At 38.2% G+C, this 17,299-nt stretch overlaps 2 protein-coding genes across 3 annotated transcripts; one reads left to right on the top strand and one right to left on the bottom strand.

Annotated features, from left to right (window-relative positions):
• The first annotated feature begins 907 nt into the window (after positions 1 to 907).
• On the top strand, positions 908 to 10,655 carry CYSB (cystatin B). The gene is made up of 4 exons (XM_088110352.1): positions 908 to 1,271; positions 2,682 to 2,901; positions 8,657 to 8,802; positions 10,243 to 10,655. The coding sequence occupies exons 1-4, from the start codon at positions 1,035 to 1,037 to the stop codon at positions 10,378 to 10,380; spliced, it is 741 nt and encodes a 246-aa protein (XP_087966478.1). The 5' UTR covers positions 908 to 1,034; the 3' UTR covers positions 10,381 to 10,655.
• Positions 10,656 to 12,334: 1,679 nt separating this feature from the next.
• LOC124844844 (uncharacterized) lies at positions 12,335 to 17,299 on the bottom strand. 2 transcript variants are annotated; one of them, XM_047321857.2, is made up of 6 exons: positions 17,050 to 17,289; positions 15,527 to 15,599; positions 15,337 to 15,430; positions 13,975 to 14,103; positions 13,824 to 13,881; positions 12,335 to 13,124 (listed from the first exon to the last, which is right to left on the bottom strand). In XM_047321857.2, exons 1-6 carry the CDS (start codon positions 17,080 to 17,082, stop codon positions 12,663 to 12,665), a joined length of 849 nt encoding a protein of 282 aa, XP_047177813.1. In that variant the 5' UTR covers positions 17,083 to 17,289; the 3' UTR covers positions 12,335 to 12,662. The 2 variants fall into 2 exon arrangements, with proteins under 2 accessions (XP_047177813.1, XP_087966477.1); XM_088110351.1 differs by having other exon boundaries at positions 13,824 to 14,103; positions 17,050 to 17,299.

Raw genomic sequence — 17,299 nt, 5'->3', positions numbered from 1 at the left:
TATTTCATCATTATTTACATCATCCATCAATAAAAGAGAAGGACATTACAAATTCCATTATCAAATGTTAACATAGGATATTACATGCTCAACATTTCCCTTCGACACATCATATGATCATCAGGTACTTAGACAATGATGCATATATCTTGAATCACAATGATTATTTTGTTTCTTCACAAACTCAAAGATACTTGATAAAGATCTTCGGGACTCAGAAATCTGTCACAATTTGAATCTCTGGGTTACAAATAGGATTTAGAGCAAAATGGTTTGGTACCTGGTATAAAATGGAGATGATTACCCTAGTGTATGAATTAATGGAAAGATGTTATTCTATAGGCTTTTTTTTCCTTTTTCTTTTTTCCTTTTCTTTTTTTTTTCATTTTTTTCTTTTACTTTTTTTACTTTTCATTTTTCATTTTCTTAACAATAACATTGTAGTCAATGTAATATATACCTATAAAACGTAAAACTAAATATTAATGAATAATTTGATAAATGAAATAATATATCTAATAAATAACCAATATTTTAATAATAAATAATAATAAACTAAAAAAAGTCAGTAGAATAGACATTAATGTATGACTATAATACTATTTAAAAAATTAACTTTACACCTATTTTAATTTTATAAAACCAGGTATAAAATAAAATTTATATCATTGTATATACTTAGGACTTGCAACATAATTAAAACACAAATAACAAAAAATGAGGTGTAGATATTATATTTAATTAAATCTTTTGGGTGATTTCATCTTGATTGCGTGTAGTGACAAATGTTGTCCTATTATACATTTTAAGTAAGGTGTAGATAAAAAAAGTGAACACGTGTCAACATCTCCACATCAAGTTGCTTAAGACTTAAGAAAAGCATTAAACACAGCACCTAGAGTGAGAGAAGCAACGACGCCGCGTTCAAACTAAGCTACTAATAAACGCATCGCAGTTATTACGCTCTGTTTGGCGCTACAAACGAAAACAAAGAAACCGACAAGCGCTTTATTCCAGAACAAGAAGGAAACCGAATGAGAGCATCAACCTCTTCAATTCCCATTCCATCGTCGTCTTCGCGTTTCTTCATCATCTTCTTCCTTCTATTCGCGCTCCTCGCCCTTCGATCTTCATCTGGCGACTGCTCCCACTTCCAACACCAGGCACCGATGGCCACTGTCGGAGGCGTGCGTGACTCCCCAGGGTCTCAGAATAGCGTCGACACTGAATCTCTCGCGCGATTCGCGGTCGACGAGCACAACAAGAAGCAGGTTTATCTATTGTTTTATTTATGTTGTGTTTGGAATAAAATTTCTAAAGCACTTTTGCAATTGTGACGAATTCCAATCCAACAACTGAAGAAGGATAAACGTTACGGTGTTCCTGGCAAGTGCGTTATCAACAAAACTATTATTTTAATTACACTTTGTTTAAAATTGAATATTAAAAAGTGCTTCTTATTCAATTCTAAAGTGATTAAATTGTCCAATTTTTGAGTTCCTTAAAATTAAGGGTTGAAAATAGTATTCATTCAATTTTAAGGATATTATTGAAAATTTAAAAACTAAAACTGGAGATGCTTTTATAACACTGGTTAAGGAACTGAAAAGAATTTTATTTTATTAGAGAAATCATGAAACATGATTTAAGGACTAGAAATAGTAGAATGGGGAGATTGTATTATTACCACGATACACTAGAAATCATGAAAGAACGTGTTAACATTTTCTTCTTTTATGTCCTTTTTGGTTGAGCGGACGGGAAGGATGAGGAAGCAGATAGTTGTTATGCTTTATTTGAGTGGAAGAAAAGAAAGAAGAAATAATTTTAAAGAACAGTTAAATGCAGTGTAATATTTATCCTCTATGTCTCTTAATTTCTATATCTTTCTTATTCTTTTACTTGTTTCACTTCAACCAAATACCTTCTTATAACTTGCTTTAGTCGCCCTGTTTCTTTCCTTTTAGCCAAACCAGGAATTAAAAAGAAAAGAAGTTGATCATATATATCTTTGAAGTTTTAATATATAAGCAGGGCAATGAACTGTTTGAGAATTTTTAATTAGGTTCAAAACTAAAAAGAAAAGAAGTTGATCATTTGCGAATACGACGATGAAGATATATATATTTTTTACAATAAACTTAGCTAAATCTTAGTCTAATAATTTTTTTTTCCTAAAAGAAAAAACACGTAACAGTAAGGAAATGTTTCAAAAAATATCTGTGGTATAAAACAATATTATAATTATAACTAAATAATTAAAAATTCATCCTTAACAATCATGCTTATTTCAAAACTAACCAAATTTTAATTTAAGTATGCTAAATCTTGTTCACTGATCAATACAACAACGGTAAGTATGTTAAATCTTGTTCTTGATCAATACCACAACGGTAATAGCCTTGTCCTATTTTTTCTGTTTGTTTATCAGTAGCCTTGTCCTATTAGTTACGTCAGTTAACAAATTCTCAAGAATATCATTCACAATATGCGACTATATCTCATGCATCTGTTGTGTATTTCTGGTGATGATTATAGCACAGGTTATTTGGATTGCTGAGCTTTCTTGTTATTGCGATCAGTGATCTCAGTAGTTCTTTCTTTTTCCTTATCCTGTTTTATGTTCAATATGATGAATTTGGTGAGCTAAAACTGTTGACTTGTGTTGGTTGGTGTTGAAGAATTCGCTTCTGGAGTTTGCTAGGGTTGTGAAGGCACAGGAACAGGTTGTTGCTGGTACCATGCATCACCTTACTCTCGAGGCTATTGAGGCTGGTGAGAAGAAGCTCTATGAAGCTAAGGTATGGGTGAAACCATGGCTGAACTTCAAAGAACTTCAAGAGTTCAAGCCTGCCGGTGTTGCATCACCATTTACCTCTGCTGACCTTGGTGTCAAAAAGGGTATGACATTTTCTAAACCAAGCATTTGTAAACTTTATAGGACTAAGAACAGTTCTATTTAGGATATTTATTAATTATTTTTATATTCTCCTGAAATTGATGCTGTACTTACAGGGAAAGTGTCATAATTATATTGGTAATTTATATCTTGTGGGAATTTAGATCCTCATATTTAGTGCAACATTAGGATATGAATATGTTGACTTCTCTTTTAAGGTGCTGTAAATAGTCATAAACTGATAACTTATGTAAATACTGAAATAGGCTTTTAGGAGTGTAAATCTGATTCAATCTAGATAAACCCATCTTGGAGTTGCTTTCCGTATGTTGGATTAGAAATAGCCATGAACTGACAATTAATGTATTGTTAGGTATTCAAGATGAAATCCCTAACGAGCTCTCTAACTCTCACTTACTTACACCAACACGGAGCAAAATAGAATGAGAAAGAATGGAATTGCATTCACACCAACAAATCAAGAATACAATGTTCACAGGAGCTTAACCTCCTTCACCTGGTCCTTAGACCGGTCAACTACATACAAGTCACTAACTAACTTTCAGAAACAAATACAGGGTCCTTATATAGACCCTGTTCCCGCCCTCTTAACTGTTATTCTGTTAGATAACAGTTAGGTATTATTCCTCACCCTTCTCCTCTCATAAACCCTCCAAGGCCTAACATTACTCCCCCCTTGAAAATCAACCTTGTCCCCAAGGTTGAATTCTGGGAACTGTTCTTGCATCATCACCCGATCTTCCCAAGTGGCGCTTTCCTCCCCACTGTTTTGCCATTCAATGAGTAATTGCTCTCTTTGGTCCCCTCCTTGCTGCTGGACCCTTCTATCTAACACTCTGCTAGGCAAACAGGTTGGGCCACTTTCCTGCAGATCTTTTGGCAGCTCCTTCTCTACCTGCTTCGTTCCAATAGCTAACTTCAACTGGGACGCATGGAAAACTGGATGAATCCTTGCGTTCTCAGGTAACTGCAACTTGAATGCTACTTCCCCTATCTGCTGAATCACCTTAAACGGTCCATAATACCTAGCTGCTAATTTCGGGTGCAACCTCACAGGCATCGTAACTTGTCGGTGCGGTCTGATTTTGAGAAATACCCAGTCATCCACCTTAATCGTAACTGGCTTCCTCCCTCGGTTAGCTTGTTTGACCATCGCATCCTGAGCCCTTGCCAAATGGAAACGAAGTTGCTGCAGTGCCTCATCACGCGTCTGCAATTCCTGGGCTACAGCTTCTACCATCGTTTCTCCCGGTACAAACCTGGTCAAAGTAGGGGGTGATCTTCCATAGACAACTTCAAAAGGGGTACTCTTCGCTGCTCCCTGATAGCTGGTATTATACCAGTATTCGGCCCAAGGGAGAATCATGTTCCAGCTTTTAGGCTGTTCAGAGCAAAAACATCTGAGATACCCTTCTAAAATTCTGTTGAGCACTTCCGTTTGTCCATCAGTCTCTGGATGGTAGGAGGTGCTCATCTGAAGCTGAGTACCCTGTAACTTGAATAATTCCCTCCAAAACAAACTGAGAAAGAGTGGGTCTCGGTCGCTGACTATAGTTTTGGGTATCCCGTGCAACTTCACAATCTCCTTTACAAACGCTTCAGCCACTGTCTTTGCGGTATAAGGATGTTTGAGAGGAATGAAATGTGCGTACTTGCTCAGACGATCCACAACTACAAGTATCGCGTCGTACCCCTTGGATTTCGGCAACCTTACTATGAAATCCATGCTGATATCTTCCCACACAGCCTGGGGTATTGGTAGGGGTTGCAACAATCCTTGGGGAGAGGCTGCTAAATATTTGTGTTGCTGACATACCAGGCACTGAGTTACAAATTCTGTTACAGCCTTCTTCATTCCGATCCAGTACAAGGACTGTGCGATCCGGCGGTAGGTGCGGTATACTCCCGAATGACCTCCCGTCGGTGTAGTATGATGCTCAACCAGCAGCTTCGGAATCCAACTTGACTTGGCTGAGAGAACCAGTCTCCCCTTGTAATGCAACCTCCCATTCTCCATCGTGAATGCTGGATGTTTGTCAGGATCTTGGTTTAGGGCGGTTATAATTTTTCTAAGCTCTTCGTCCTCATCAACTTCCTTTACCACTTCCTGGAAGTCTTTCCAGTATGGTCTTACTACCATATTCAGCTCCTTCTCCCTTCCTGGAATACCCTCCTCGGTTTCCTCCTCCGATTCATCTCTTTCCTTTCTCGATAAAGCGTCAGCCACCTTATTAGTTTGCCCCGTCTTGTAAACGATTTCGAAATCGTAGCCCAGTAGCTTGGCTATCCAGTGTTGTTGAGCTGGGGTGGTTATTCTCTGTTCCAGCAAAAACCGCAAGCTTTTCTGATCAGTGTGCACTACGAATTTCTGACCCATCAGATAGGGCCGCCAGTGCTGAACCGCCAACGCCACCGCCATGAGCTCCTTCTCGTAGATCGACTTCCCCAACGTCCCCTCCGACAACGCCTTACTAAAGTAAGCTATGGGTCTTTTTCTCTGTGTCAATACAGCCCCGATACCCACCCCCGAGGCGTCACACTCCACTTGAAACTGTCGTGTGAAATCTGGTAGCGCAAGCACTGGGGCCGTCGTCACCGCCTCCTTTAATCGACCCATTGCTCCTCTAGCAGCTTCAGTCCAGACAAAGCTCCCCCTTTTTAGCATCTCCGTTAATGGTCGTGCTATCTTGCCGTAATCTCGGACGAATCTCCGGTAATACCCGGTGAGTCCCAAAAATCCCCTCAGCGCTTTTATCGTTCTCGGTTCTTCCCAGGCTAGAACCGCCTCCACTTTCTCCTTGTCCATTTCGACACCTCCCCCTGTTATTACATGGCCCAAATATCTTATCGATGTTCTTCCAAACTCACTCTTCTTTCGGTTGACAACCCATTGCTGTTCCTGTAGTCGCCCCATCACGAGATTCACCTGCTGCATATGCTCAGTCCAAGTCGGACTGTACACGAGTATATCGTCAAAAAAGACGAGAACGAACTTCCGCAGGTAGGGTCGGAACAGCTCGTTCATGGCACTTTGGAAGGTGGCCGGAGCATTTGTGAGGCCGAAGGGCATCACCAGGAATTCGTAGTGGCCCAAGTGCGTTCTGAACGCTGTTTTCGGAACATCCTCTTCTTCCATCCTTATTTGATGGTACCCGGATTTGAGGTCCATTTTCGAAAAATACGTCGCTCCCCCTAGTTCATCCAGAAGCTCTTCAATCACCGGGATGGGAAACTTGTTTGGAACAGTCACCCTGTTGAGAGCCCGGTAGTCGATGCAAAATCTCCAACTTCCGTCCTTCTTCTTAACGAGGATCACCGGACTGGAGAATGGACTTATACTGGGTTGGATAACCCCTGCATGTAACATCTCCGCCACCTGTCGCTCGATCTCCGATTTCATGACATGTGGGTAACGATAAGGGTGCACATTTACAGGATCGGCCCCTTCTTTTAAAACAATCTGATGTTTCGCCATTTTATTAGGTGGCAGTCCTGGAAATTCCTGGAATACCCCCGCATACTGTTCCAAAAGTTTCTTCATATCCTCCTTTTGTTCTCTCGTCAACTCACTTTCTTCCTCAGTCTCCCAACTTGCCTCTTTGCCCTCCAGACTCCAAACCAACGCACACGACTCTACCTCGCTAAGTTTCAGCAGTTGTTCGGGTTCTATCACCCTCCTCTCCAACCTCGGGTCTCCGGTTATGGTGCGTTTCTGCTCCCCTTGCCAGAACGACATGGTGGATTTTCCCCAGTCTACCGTGATCTCACCCAACTTAGCCAACCACTCCACTCCGAGAATCATGTCTACGCCCCCCAGTTCGAACAAATAAAATCTCTCCATGATCTCGACGTCCCCCATGCAAACCACCACTCTCGGACAACACCCCCGCGTCTTCTTTCGTTGACCATCCCCCAAACTGACGTGATATGGGGATGTGTCTTCCTGCTCGAGTTTCAGCTCCCTTACCAATTCTTGACTAACGAAGTTGTGGCTCGCGCCACTGTCCACTAGTATCAGCACCTTTCTCTCTCCCACTCTCCCCTGCAGCTTCAAGGTTTTTGGTTGAGTCAGCCCTCCGGCTGAGAAAGCCGACAACTCCATGCATGGCGGTTCTGTCTCCGCCCCTGTCTCTCCTTCATCTCCTTCTTCGTCCTCGGCCAACAGCACCACCCTCAAGTTCTTCTCAGGACATTGGTGCCCGGGACTAAAGGGCCCCCCACAGCGAAAACATCTACCCTCCTCCCGGCGCTTCAAGTACTCAGGATACGGCAAATTTCTTGAGCTCCGATTCCGACTGTCCCCGCCGCCGTAACCTCCGCTCCTCACGGGTTCACTCCCTGGCGCCGTGTCGCGCTTCACCGATCCCACACTCTCTATCGGTGTCGCTCGAACCATGCTACCCCTTGGTTGCTCCGTCCTCGTCACCACCGCTCCTCCTCCTGACGATCGTCCCCACGCGGGGGTAGTCTTCGCTGCCGTCCATCCCATCAACCCTAGGCCGCGAAGAGCTTCCTCTACGTCCCGCGCAATCTTCATCGCCGTCATCAAATCGCGGGGATCATGTGGTCTCATCTGACACCGCAGCTCCTCACGTAACCCCGCAATGAAGTAACCTAACAATTGGTTATCGGAAAATTCCTTTGTCTGCCCCGCCAATGCTTCGAATTCTTTCACGTACTCCTCCACGGTAGTGGTCTGCCTAATCGCCGCTATTCTTTCGTAAATTCCCCCACGGTGGCGACTCTCGAATCGGATCAGCAATGCTTCCTTCAACCCCTCCCAGGTTCGATCAGTTGCCTTGTCTTTCCAGAACTTGAACCAGTAAGCCGCGCTTCCCTCCATGCTGATATGAGCCAATTCGACTTTCTCCGCTTCCGCTACCTTCTGAATCTCAAAGAACTTCTCCGCTCTGTTAATCCAATACAGAGGATCAGGTCCTTCGAATATGGGTAACTCCACCCGTCGTCTCCAATTAAAGCCGTTGTCTGATCGCTCTCCCTCTCTTCCCCCTCCTTCGTTCTCGCGCCGGTTCCCTCCATTATGGTTCACTGAATCCTGACTTTCATCCGAGCCTGATTCCCCTTGGCTGTTACGTTTCCCCATCAACCGTAACAATTCTTGAATGTCTTTGTGCATCGCGATCGATTCTTGGCGATTCGCTGCCGTCTCTGCCTTCAATCCGTCGACCGCCAACTCCAGATGCTCCATCTTCCCCTCAACCTTGACCATTCTTCCCTCCATCACTCGCGCTTTCCTCCGATCTGATCCGGCAGGTCGGACCACTTTGTTAGGTATTCAAGATGAAATCCCTAACGAGCTCTCTAACTCTCACTTACTTACACCAACACGGAGCAAAATAGAATGAGAAAGAATGGAATTGCATTCACACCAACAAATCAAGAATACAATGTTCACAGGAGCTTAACCTCCTTCACCTGGTCCTTAGACCGGTCAACTACATACAAGTCACTAACTAACTTTCAGAAACAAATACAGGGTCCTTATATAGACCCTGTTCCCGCCCTCTTAACTGTTATTCTGTTAGATAACAGTTAGGTATTATTCCTCACCCTTCTCCTCTCATAAACCCTCCAAGGCCTAACATGTATGAAGTTTGTACCATTTACCGTGCAAATGTTTTGCTGCTTCCTTTCTCGTGTATCTTTTGTAGTCAGTTTGAACCTGTAGTGGTTATTAATAAATAAAATCTACTGTGGTTCTGTCTTTGTTATCAGATGGCCACAAATCGGGATGGCAATCTGTGCCAACACATGACCCTCAAGTTCAAGATGCAGCAAATCATGCAATCAAGACAATCCAGCAAAGGTCTAATTCATTAGTACCCTATGTGCTTCATGAGGTTGCTGATGCAAAGGCTGAGGTCAGTGCCTAGTTCTTTATTCTTTAAAATTTTCTTGATTTTGCTTGCTCAACTGGTTCTAGAATCACATGGTTGAATTGGATAGATTTGTTGATTGTATTTTGTTGATTGTCTTGACTAAGTTATGGGAGGATTTCTGATTCTTTTTTTTTTTCTGGTTTCTTTGATCTAATTATGTTACCTGAACTTGTCTTGTTTTTGCTTACGATAAAACTTTTTGGTAAATATTTGTCTAAAATACATGTCTCGCTGTTGTTTAAAACAGGTCTAGCAATATGCTATTAACCGCATATTATGTACATTGGAAGTTGTTTTTGTCTTACTTTTAAGTTATGGGACCAGCATAGTGTTTATTAGTAGTAAGTTGTGCTACTTCAGTGGTATATACCTGGTTAATATTTTGAAATGATTGTGTGCTGAATGTATTAAGTAACAATATTTTATCAATTCATTCAACTCTAAAACAGCAATCAACTGTCTTTCCCATTAGGGTGTCTTGTATTAAATGCAAAGGTAGACAGTTTACTATCTATACCTCTTAAACGGTTTGACCTATAGTTTTCTCTGGTCTCCCTCTAACTATTGGATTATTTTTCATCTGGTTGGTCTTCATTTGTATTCTTTTATAATAAAGAACTGTACAAGTGTGTACACATTTTCACACGCATCAAATCAGTAAAGAAAGTGACAAATTGGAGTTCTTTAATGTATTGTGTAATCTACTGCTGCTGATCGAATAGAGTTATAGATAGCAATGGTAAAATGAAATGACAGTTTAACATAGTTGTCTAAAATGTTAAAGATTGAAGTTGAAGGTACGAAGCCAACTTCTGCACTTGATATCCTTGTGTCTGCCCCAAGGAAGAAAGGAGTTATAAAATTCCATTGTGTTGAAATTTTGAGTTCTAGAGAGAGAGAGAGACCATTATGTTGAAATATAGAGGGATGCATGTAACATAATTTTTAGACGCTCCTTTCAACATTAAAATTATTAGGGGAAATCTGATACTGGCTTGCACTAAATGATCCGAGTCTCATTAGTGGTGGAGATGATGTGTGATTTCATCTAATTAGGCGTGAAATCTGCTTCTTGCTACACTAGATTACTTGAGCTCTACTCTATTAGTGGAGTTAACATAATATTTTGCCTAGCATATAGTATTGAAAAGATTGTTGCTGTTTGTTAGCATTTCTTTATTCAATATTCATCATACATATCTGTTATTCCCTTCTGAAGTTCTCATTAATATAATATGTATGAATTAACTATATCTGTGAGCGGTCACTTGCAACATGTTCTTACCATTACTTTATTGCTCCCAATGATATGCAATTATTGATTACACTACATTTGGAGCTTCTGTCGCGACTGTTGCAGTGTAATCCAGGCATAGTTACTGGTTTATCAAGGCTGATGGATGTGTGTAAATTTCTATGCAGGTGATTGATGATTTTGCCAAGTTTAATCTGCTTCTCAAAGTCAAACGGGGAGACAAGGAAGAGAAGTTCAAGGTAGAAGTACACCAGAACAACGAAGGGGCACTCCATCTAAATCAGATGGAACAAGATCATTCCTAATTCTGATCTGAAGGGTCGCTCCTAAACTATCCTTTTTCTTTTAATCAGTATGGGGTGTATGACTCTTACTATCTATGTTACGCATAAATCATACACTTTTTGGGTATTGTTCTTATCTCTCTCAACAACTATATGTTGTGCTTACTCCTTTCTCTCTGATGTTTGTATTGGCTTTATTTGTTATCTCTCTCAACAACCATGGTGTTATATCTATACTACTGTAATATATATATAAATATAATATATTCTAATACAAAAAATATTATTATTTATAATTGTTTGGCTTACACAATTTTCTCATGATTTACTTTTAGTTTTGTTGGATGTGTTGTAGTTCTTTCTGATGATTGTATTCTTTTAATTGTTTTCTGTAAAAGTATTTCGATACTCTTTTTTGTGTAACTGATTTTTTATTGTGATAACGGTCATGGTAATTCTTTTTCCATTTTTCTATTAATTAAAAAAGTGACACTTTCCACTAGTTACTTTTTGACGTAAATATTTCTTTAATAACATTAAGATCTTGACGTCCATCAGTTGTACGTATAGCTAAAGAATGAGAATAATTTTTTACCTTAAAAATGGTTTTCGTCAAATTCTAATTGTAGTGTTATTCCTTCTGTACGAGTAAATTTTTTCAAACCGTTTTCGTCAAACTTTAACATATAGGTCGTGTACAACTTTGATTATGCTTCGTATGTTTAAAAATAGGGAAATTTGATTTTCATAACTTAAACTTAATTATTTTTGTATTAAATTATTTAACTTGTAAAAGGTTAAATAGTTAATGTTTTATATAGATTTATTATGTCATTAATATGAATTAGATGATAAATTAATTACAGGATTAAAATAGTTTCCCGAACAATAATCTAAAGTAAAATTGAGCATTCAAACTGTAGATCAAAATTACACGCACCGAACAGACGAGAAAGTTCCAATTAACTTTAAAATTTAATTTAGGTTTTTTCTTCTTGCACCTGCACTAATTATTAACTGGACTCCATACAAAAAGCAACAGGATTAAAATATTCTTCCTTGCTGTATACCACGTCAACATTGTTGTTCTTGTGGCCATTGCCGCTGCTGCCACCATCAACTACACATCCACAGCACTATGAGAGAAAGAAGAGAGAGTAAAGCAGTAGTTTATTGTGTTTATTTTACATGATTTCAACGGTCATTCTGATAAACATTAAATCCTATTATGGAATGCATAATTTAGAACACATTTGACATTATTATAAAACATAATCCAAAACAACTCTATAAATATCATTCCAGATTATGTAATATATATCTTTTTCTTCCAGAACACCTAGAATGATATAAATGATGTTTATATTTACATAATTTTAAAACGTGCATTTTTGAAATGTCATTACCACGAATCGTATATTTGGCCCTTTATTTGTTTATATAGTATTTCAGAAAGGTTGATTCAGAATTAGTCTAGAAAATATAGTAATTCATTGCAGAATGGTCTTTTCGATTTCGATAGAGCTTTTCGAATTAATCTTAAATTTTAACGTTGGTTGCATAGAACGAGGAAATCCTAGTCGTGGCAAAGGAGCCACAAACAGGAATTGATGGAACTTCTTTCAGCTTTTGCATAAGAAAACAAACACTTTCCATTTATATGTGGAAAAAGACTAAGACCACACTTGATGTAACACTTGTAATATCACTTCCAAAAATATTTACAAATGATGGAATAAAGGGTGTCAGACTACTTTTTCCAAAAATATCAAAAACTCAAATAAACAAACTCAACTAAGTTTTTATAACAGAGACTTCAGTGTTTTGATTTTTGTAAAACTTCACCAGAATAACTATTTATCTAATTCTGAAGCAATGCAAATGATACAAAACTACTTTAGCCAACCCTGCTTGTATAGATATGCCAATCCATCTTTGCCAAAAAGGGATAGACATTAGCTGAGAGACTGGCAAATAGTCAAAGTTTCTGCAGCAATATTAAATAAGGTTGCATGCATAAATTTCACTCCATCTAGAATTGTGATATACATACATTGTAGACCTAAGAGTACAAAGCTAACATTACTGGTCAATTGAACGATACATCATCAGCTACACATACAAACCAGATTAATAAAAAGGGGATCTAAAGGCACATTCAGACCCTTTTTTCAGCCTGCCGCCAACAACATGGGACATGTTTTGACAGCTAGTGGGTACTCATAATCATAACACTAGTATGTACTTATTCTACAGTTATCATGAGCTTTTTCACTAATCTAATCACCCAAAGACTATAATATTTACCCCTCCTCCTCGTCATAATCTTCCTCCTCCTCTTCTAATGGCCTACTCAGCTGCGCAAGCTGTGTCGAATCAATGGCCATCTTGTCCACATCAGAAAGGGGCCACCCCAGAATCTCTTCATGCTTGCCCTCTGTTGAAGGAGGTTCTGCCACGCTAGCTTTTTTGTCATCATTTTCATTCGTAATGGCATTCAGGTCAATGTTTCGGAGTGAATCAGTGCTTACAACAGGAGCTGCAACATTCTCCTCCTTTGGTATATCTTTTGACTCAGAACCACTGTCCACTGCAACACATGGGTTAGCACTTTGTTGGTTGCTCGGCTGAACAGAGGGGCATGGCTCAGATTCAGCATCCTGATGATATGTGTCTCTTACTAAAGGTGGTCGCCCTCGGCCACGGCCTCTACCTCTACCCCGGCCTCTTCCCCTACCAGTACTGCCAGTGTGGCTCAACTCTTGCTGGAATAGAAGAAAAACATTATTGAGCAAAACATGATGTACATCAAGGGTCTGCTAGGTATATATACCAACATCATTTGCAAGACTCTCATGATTTTTTTGTGTTCTACAGATGACAAACTATGCTAGTAAAAGCATTGGTTTGAGAAAATATTTTTTTTTGTCATTTAGTATTTCAACTTAGAATTAAAGAAAACATAAAACAATAAATAGCAATTACCACTATTTCCAGTTCAACGTTTTAAAAATAGCAAATAAAATGTAAACAAGGTGACCTTTTTGTAATTACAAATGAAAATAGAAAACTTCTCAAACCAAATAGCCCTTTTATAGGGTGCCAGATATGGTAACATTTTAAAGAAAGTCGTAGACATGCAGATGTGTAAGTACTGGTTTTTTGTGGAACTAAAACTGAAAATGATAATATCAAAACCTTGTGGAGTATATTTTTATACAATCGTTTAGGGGACTTCATTTTTCTATAAGGTTAAACACAATTTGGATTCTATGTTACTGATAAGATATGAGGCATTTTGTGGAAAAGGCTTAATCATGAATGCGTGATTGGCACTAAATGAGAAATTAAAACAAAAAATTATGTAAACAAAAGGGAACAAGAGGGTTGCCACAAGCATTAATGATGATTGAGTAGTATGTTATTAAGGGTTTTTGTGCAAATACATAAAAAAATTAAATTACCATCTTGCTTCTCTTAACCTCTTCATCACTGTCATTACAATCATCACCAACAGCTTTCCTGGAAAAGTAGACAGCATTGTTGTACATAACTAACAATATGCATATCAGAAGGGTAAAACAACAAAACAAAACAAAGATATTGGATTCAAACCTTCTTTTTGAAATGGCCCGATCATCAGCACCAGCCTCAGCATGGCCATGACCATGACCGTAATCAGGAACTCTGCTAACAACGTCCCTCAGAAAGTCAAAGACATTATAGCTTTGTACACAATGTTTCCTGCAATTTACAGTCACAATTTGTTAGACTTGATTTCATAGTTCATAGTCCTTATTATAAATGGAGTTTGGAAGGCAGATAAGAGAAACAATATAATATCATAACCAAACGGAATCTGGATATCATAGTAAAATTAATTAAAAGATGTCTGAGAACACAAGAAATGCTAGGGATTGTTAACGCAGTTCCTCGGTGCCATCAATTCCTTAAATTTTAGAATCGACAAGGGGAATACCCTCCAAAATATAGCACACAATTCAGAATTTGAACATTGCCAAGAGCCACTAATATTTGAAATCACAAGTATCCTATTTACAAGGCAACCAGATAAATTGTTTAACTCGTAAAAAAATTTATTTATGATAGACTTTGGAGTGAAACAAATGGCAAGACAAACAAAGAATAAAATATGAGACCGTGGCTAATAAAATGGTGAGAAAAAGGTGAATCATACGTGGAATTAACAGTTATTTTATGCAATTGTCAGTACAGGGAAAAGCCACAGCTACCAATGTAGTTTCAGAAAACAAAAATAGATTTAATTTGATCTTAGTTTTTAACAACTTGGAGTCCAAGTGAATGAGACTTTTGGAAGATAGAAAATTGTTGTCATCCCTTAGCCACTGCCAAGCTGTGGTGCTCATGGTGGAACTCAACCCTTCCCCTTTTTGCTTTTAGAAAACTTTTTTAAGCGTTAATCCATACTTAAAACATTTTGAGCATCGGCAAGCTTATGACAATGTAGTAAGCAGTTTTCAGTGTTGAAACCTGGTGCCCTTTATTTTTCTTTCCAGTCCTATCATAATTTCCTTCAGATTCAAGTTAAGATATACAAAACATGTTACAAGTTCATAAACACGCCAATACAAAAAATATGCTGAAGTGACAGTACAAATAAGATATACCAATAAACTTTAACAATCTATTTTACACATCATGGATGCATACCCCAACAAGCACATTAACTTTTAAGTTTAGACATAAATGCTTCTAATAAAATTTTAACATTCATACTTAGATTAAATGATTAAGAATTTTTATAGCTTAAAAACTGACTACTTTCCTGTCTCACATTTAGCTTCCATTTTTAACTTGGATATATGAAAAAGGGAATTGGAAATTGAAATTAAATCTAAAAATATAAAAGAAATCTTCTATAAAGGCATTATTGTAACTAAAGAGTTAGTTCCCAATCACTAAAATGGAAGATTGAAGCAAAAGAAACAGACTTACAAATGCAACGAATTCATGGTCTTTGCTCCTCTTTGAAGAGTTATTTCATAAGTACGGTCACAAAGATCTTGCAAAAATAGTTCTAGAGCTTTAGCTGAAATCCATTTAAGAGCAGTGTCAACAACATATATAAGAGAAACAAGCAAGAAGCGGTCTGAAGTTAACAATACAGTAAACCACAGCAACTTACAAACTAAAACAGGAACAGCCAGTGCTATCTTTCCAACATCCTCATCTGCTTGCATTATCTTCTTTATCCGAGCCTGCAATTTGAAGGTTTCATCACTCAAAATAAATTGTTCTTTTCCAAGAGCTCACTCCTCATGATACTTTAAAGACAAGTAGAAGAATTTAACAGAGGCCAAATTACAAATTAGTCCTTGTGTTAGTTACAACTTATAACTTGATTTGAAGTTTATAGAAGCAGTGGCTTGCCCTGTCTCCCTAAAGTTTTACCCTTCTATAAATAAGGTAAAAACAATATCATGTCTCCCAATTCTCTAATTACTGGTAGTTACTGTAAGGTCTTTGTTAATTGTACATGAAGACTTCTATATGCTAGAAAGATATAATGGGATAAAAGTGATAGAAACAAGGTATTTTATCAGAGAGAAATAGGTATAAACTCCAATTACAAAGTCCAGAGTGCCTCACAAAACAAGAAACAAAATATGGAACACTACAAATCTTCAAGTGTCTGCATCTCTTCCACCAGTTCCTAAAAGGCCTAAAACACTCCCTCAATGGCTTCCCTCCCTTTTTCGTTGCTTATAATTGTTTTCTTTTCCTTCCTACTCTCCTTGCAACCCAAATTCCTTCTTTACTCCTTACTTGTATATCCCACCCGATTTAGCAAAGCTATGCCTAACAGTAACACCTGGCTAAAAATTACCATAGATTCGAAAATGCCACTAACATCAAATAGTCTTCCTAATTGATGTCATCATAATCAATCCTTAAAGGAATAACTGTATTCTATTATAAATCCCTGACACCGTACATTAAAGACTGATGTTAACTCAGCTCGCAACTAGTTAGCCCACCATATTCTGAAGAATAATTAACATTTACAAGCGATGTAAGAAATTTATTCAGGCTTTAAAATATTAAAAATGTGAAGTAGACACACGTTTTAAACAGAAATCAGGTTAACTTGCAAAACTGATTTCAAATTTCAGAGAAGATGTAATTTCACAATGGGATACTGAATTGTTGAATTTAAAAAAGGCCGGTTCTATCCCATGTCCACAACAAATGAGGACTGTGGGAGAACCAAAATCATCAGAAACACAAAAAACATAAACCCATCAGTATCCTCTTCAGCAGTCTTCAGTGACACGTCAATCAAGTATCCTTAAACCACAGTTCCCAAACAAACCCAAAAAGTTTTTTTATTTTTAAAAAACCTAAGCTATGTCAATAACCTAAAAGTAACACAAGTCTCCAGAATACCCACATCAACATAAAATCACCCACTTTAATTATTAAGTCCATAAACCCAAACACATGAAACCCATAAATCGTAACAAAGTATAAACATTTACCATAAACCAGAACCTTTTTTTCTCAAGAAAAAAAAACAAAAAAGACAAACAAAAGCACAGTCGAGATTAGCTCAATTGCTGTCACTTCCACACACTTTTCCTTGCATCCAAATAACAGAAACCTAAGACAAAATACAATCTTTACAAAGAGAAAATGGAGAACACTTACAGCAGGGAAACGGGTATCGAGCTTCTTCCTCATGGCAACAGATTAGGGTTTGAACACTGAAGAATTGGGGGAATCAAATGGAGCAGAAGAGAGAGATCAAAAAAGCAAAATCGAAAGCTTTGAACAAAAAGAGTGACCCCAACATCAACACGATGAAATCGAAGAAACCCATTTCAGATCCAAAGGCCACTCTCTCTCAAGGATTCATTCAACGAGATATGCCTCAGCAAGGGTTTTGTTACAGTTACAT

This window comes from Vigna umbellata, chromosome 3, assembly GCF_029865625.1.
Source record: "Vigna umbellata cultivar VRB3 chromosome 3, Vumbellata_1.0, whole genome shotgun sequence".
In the NCBI taxonomy this organism is placed as follows: domain Eukaryota; kingdom Viridiplantae; phylum Streptophyta; class Magnoliopsida; order Fabales; family Fabaceae; genus Vigna; species Vigna umbellata.
The sequence above is the reverse complement of the archived record's forward strand: the minus strand, read 5'-3'. Positions and strand labels throughout refer to the sequence as shown.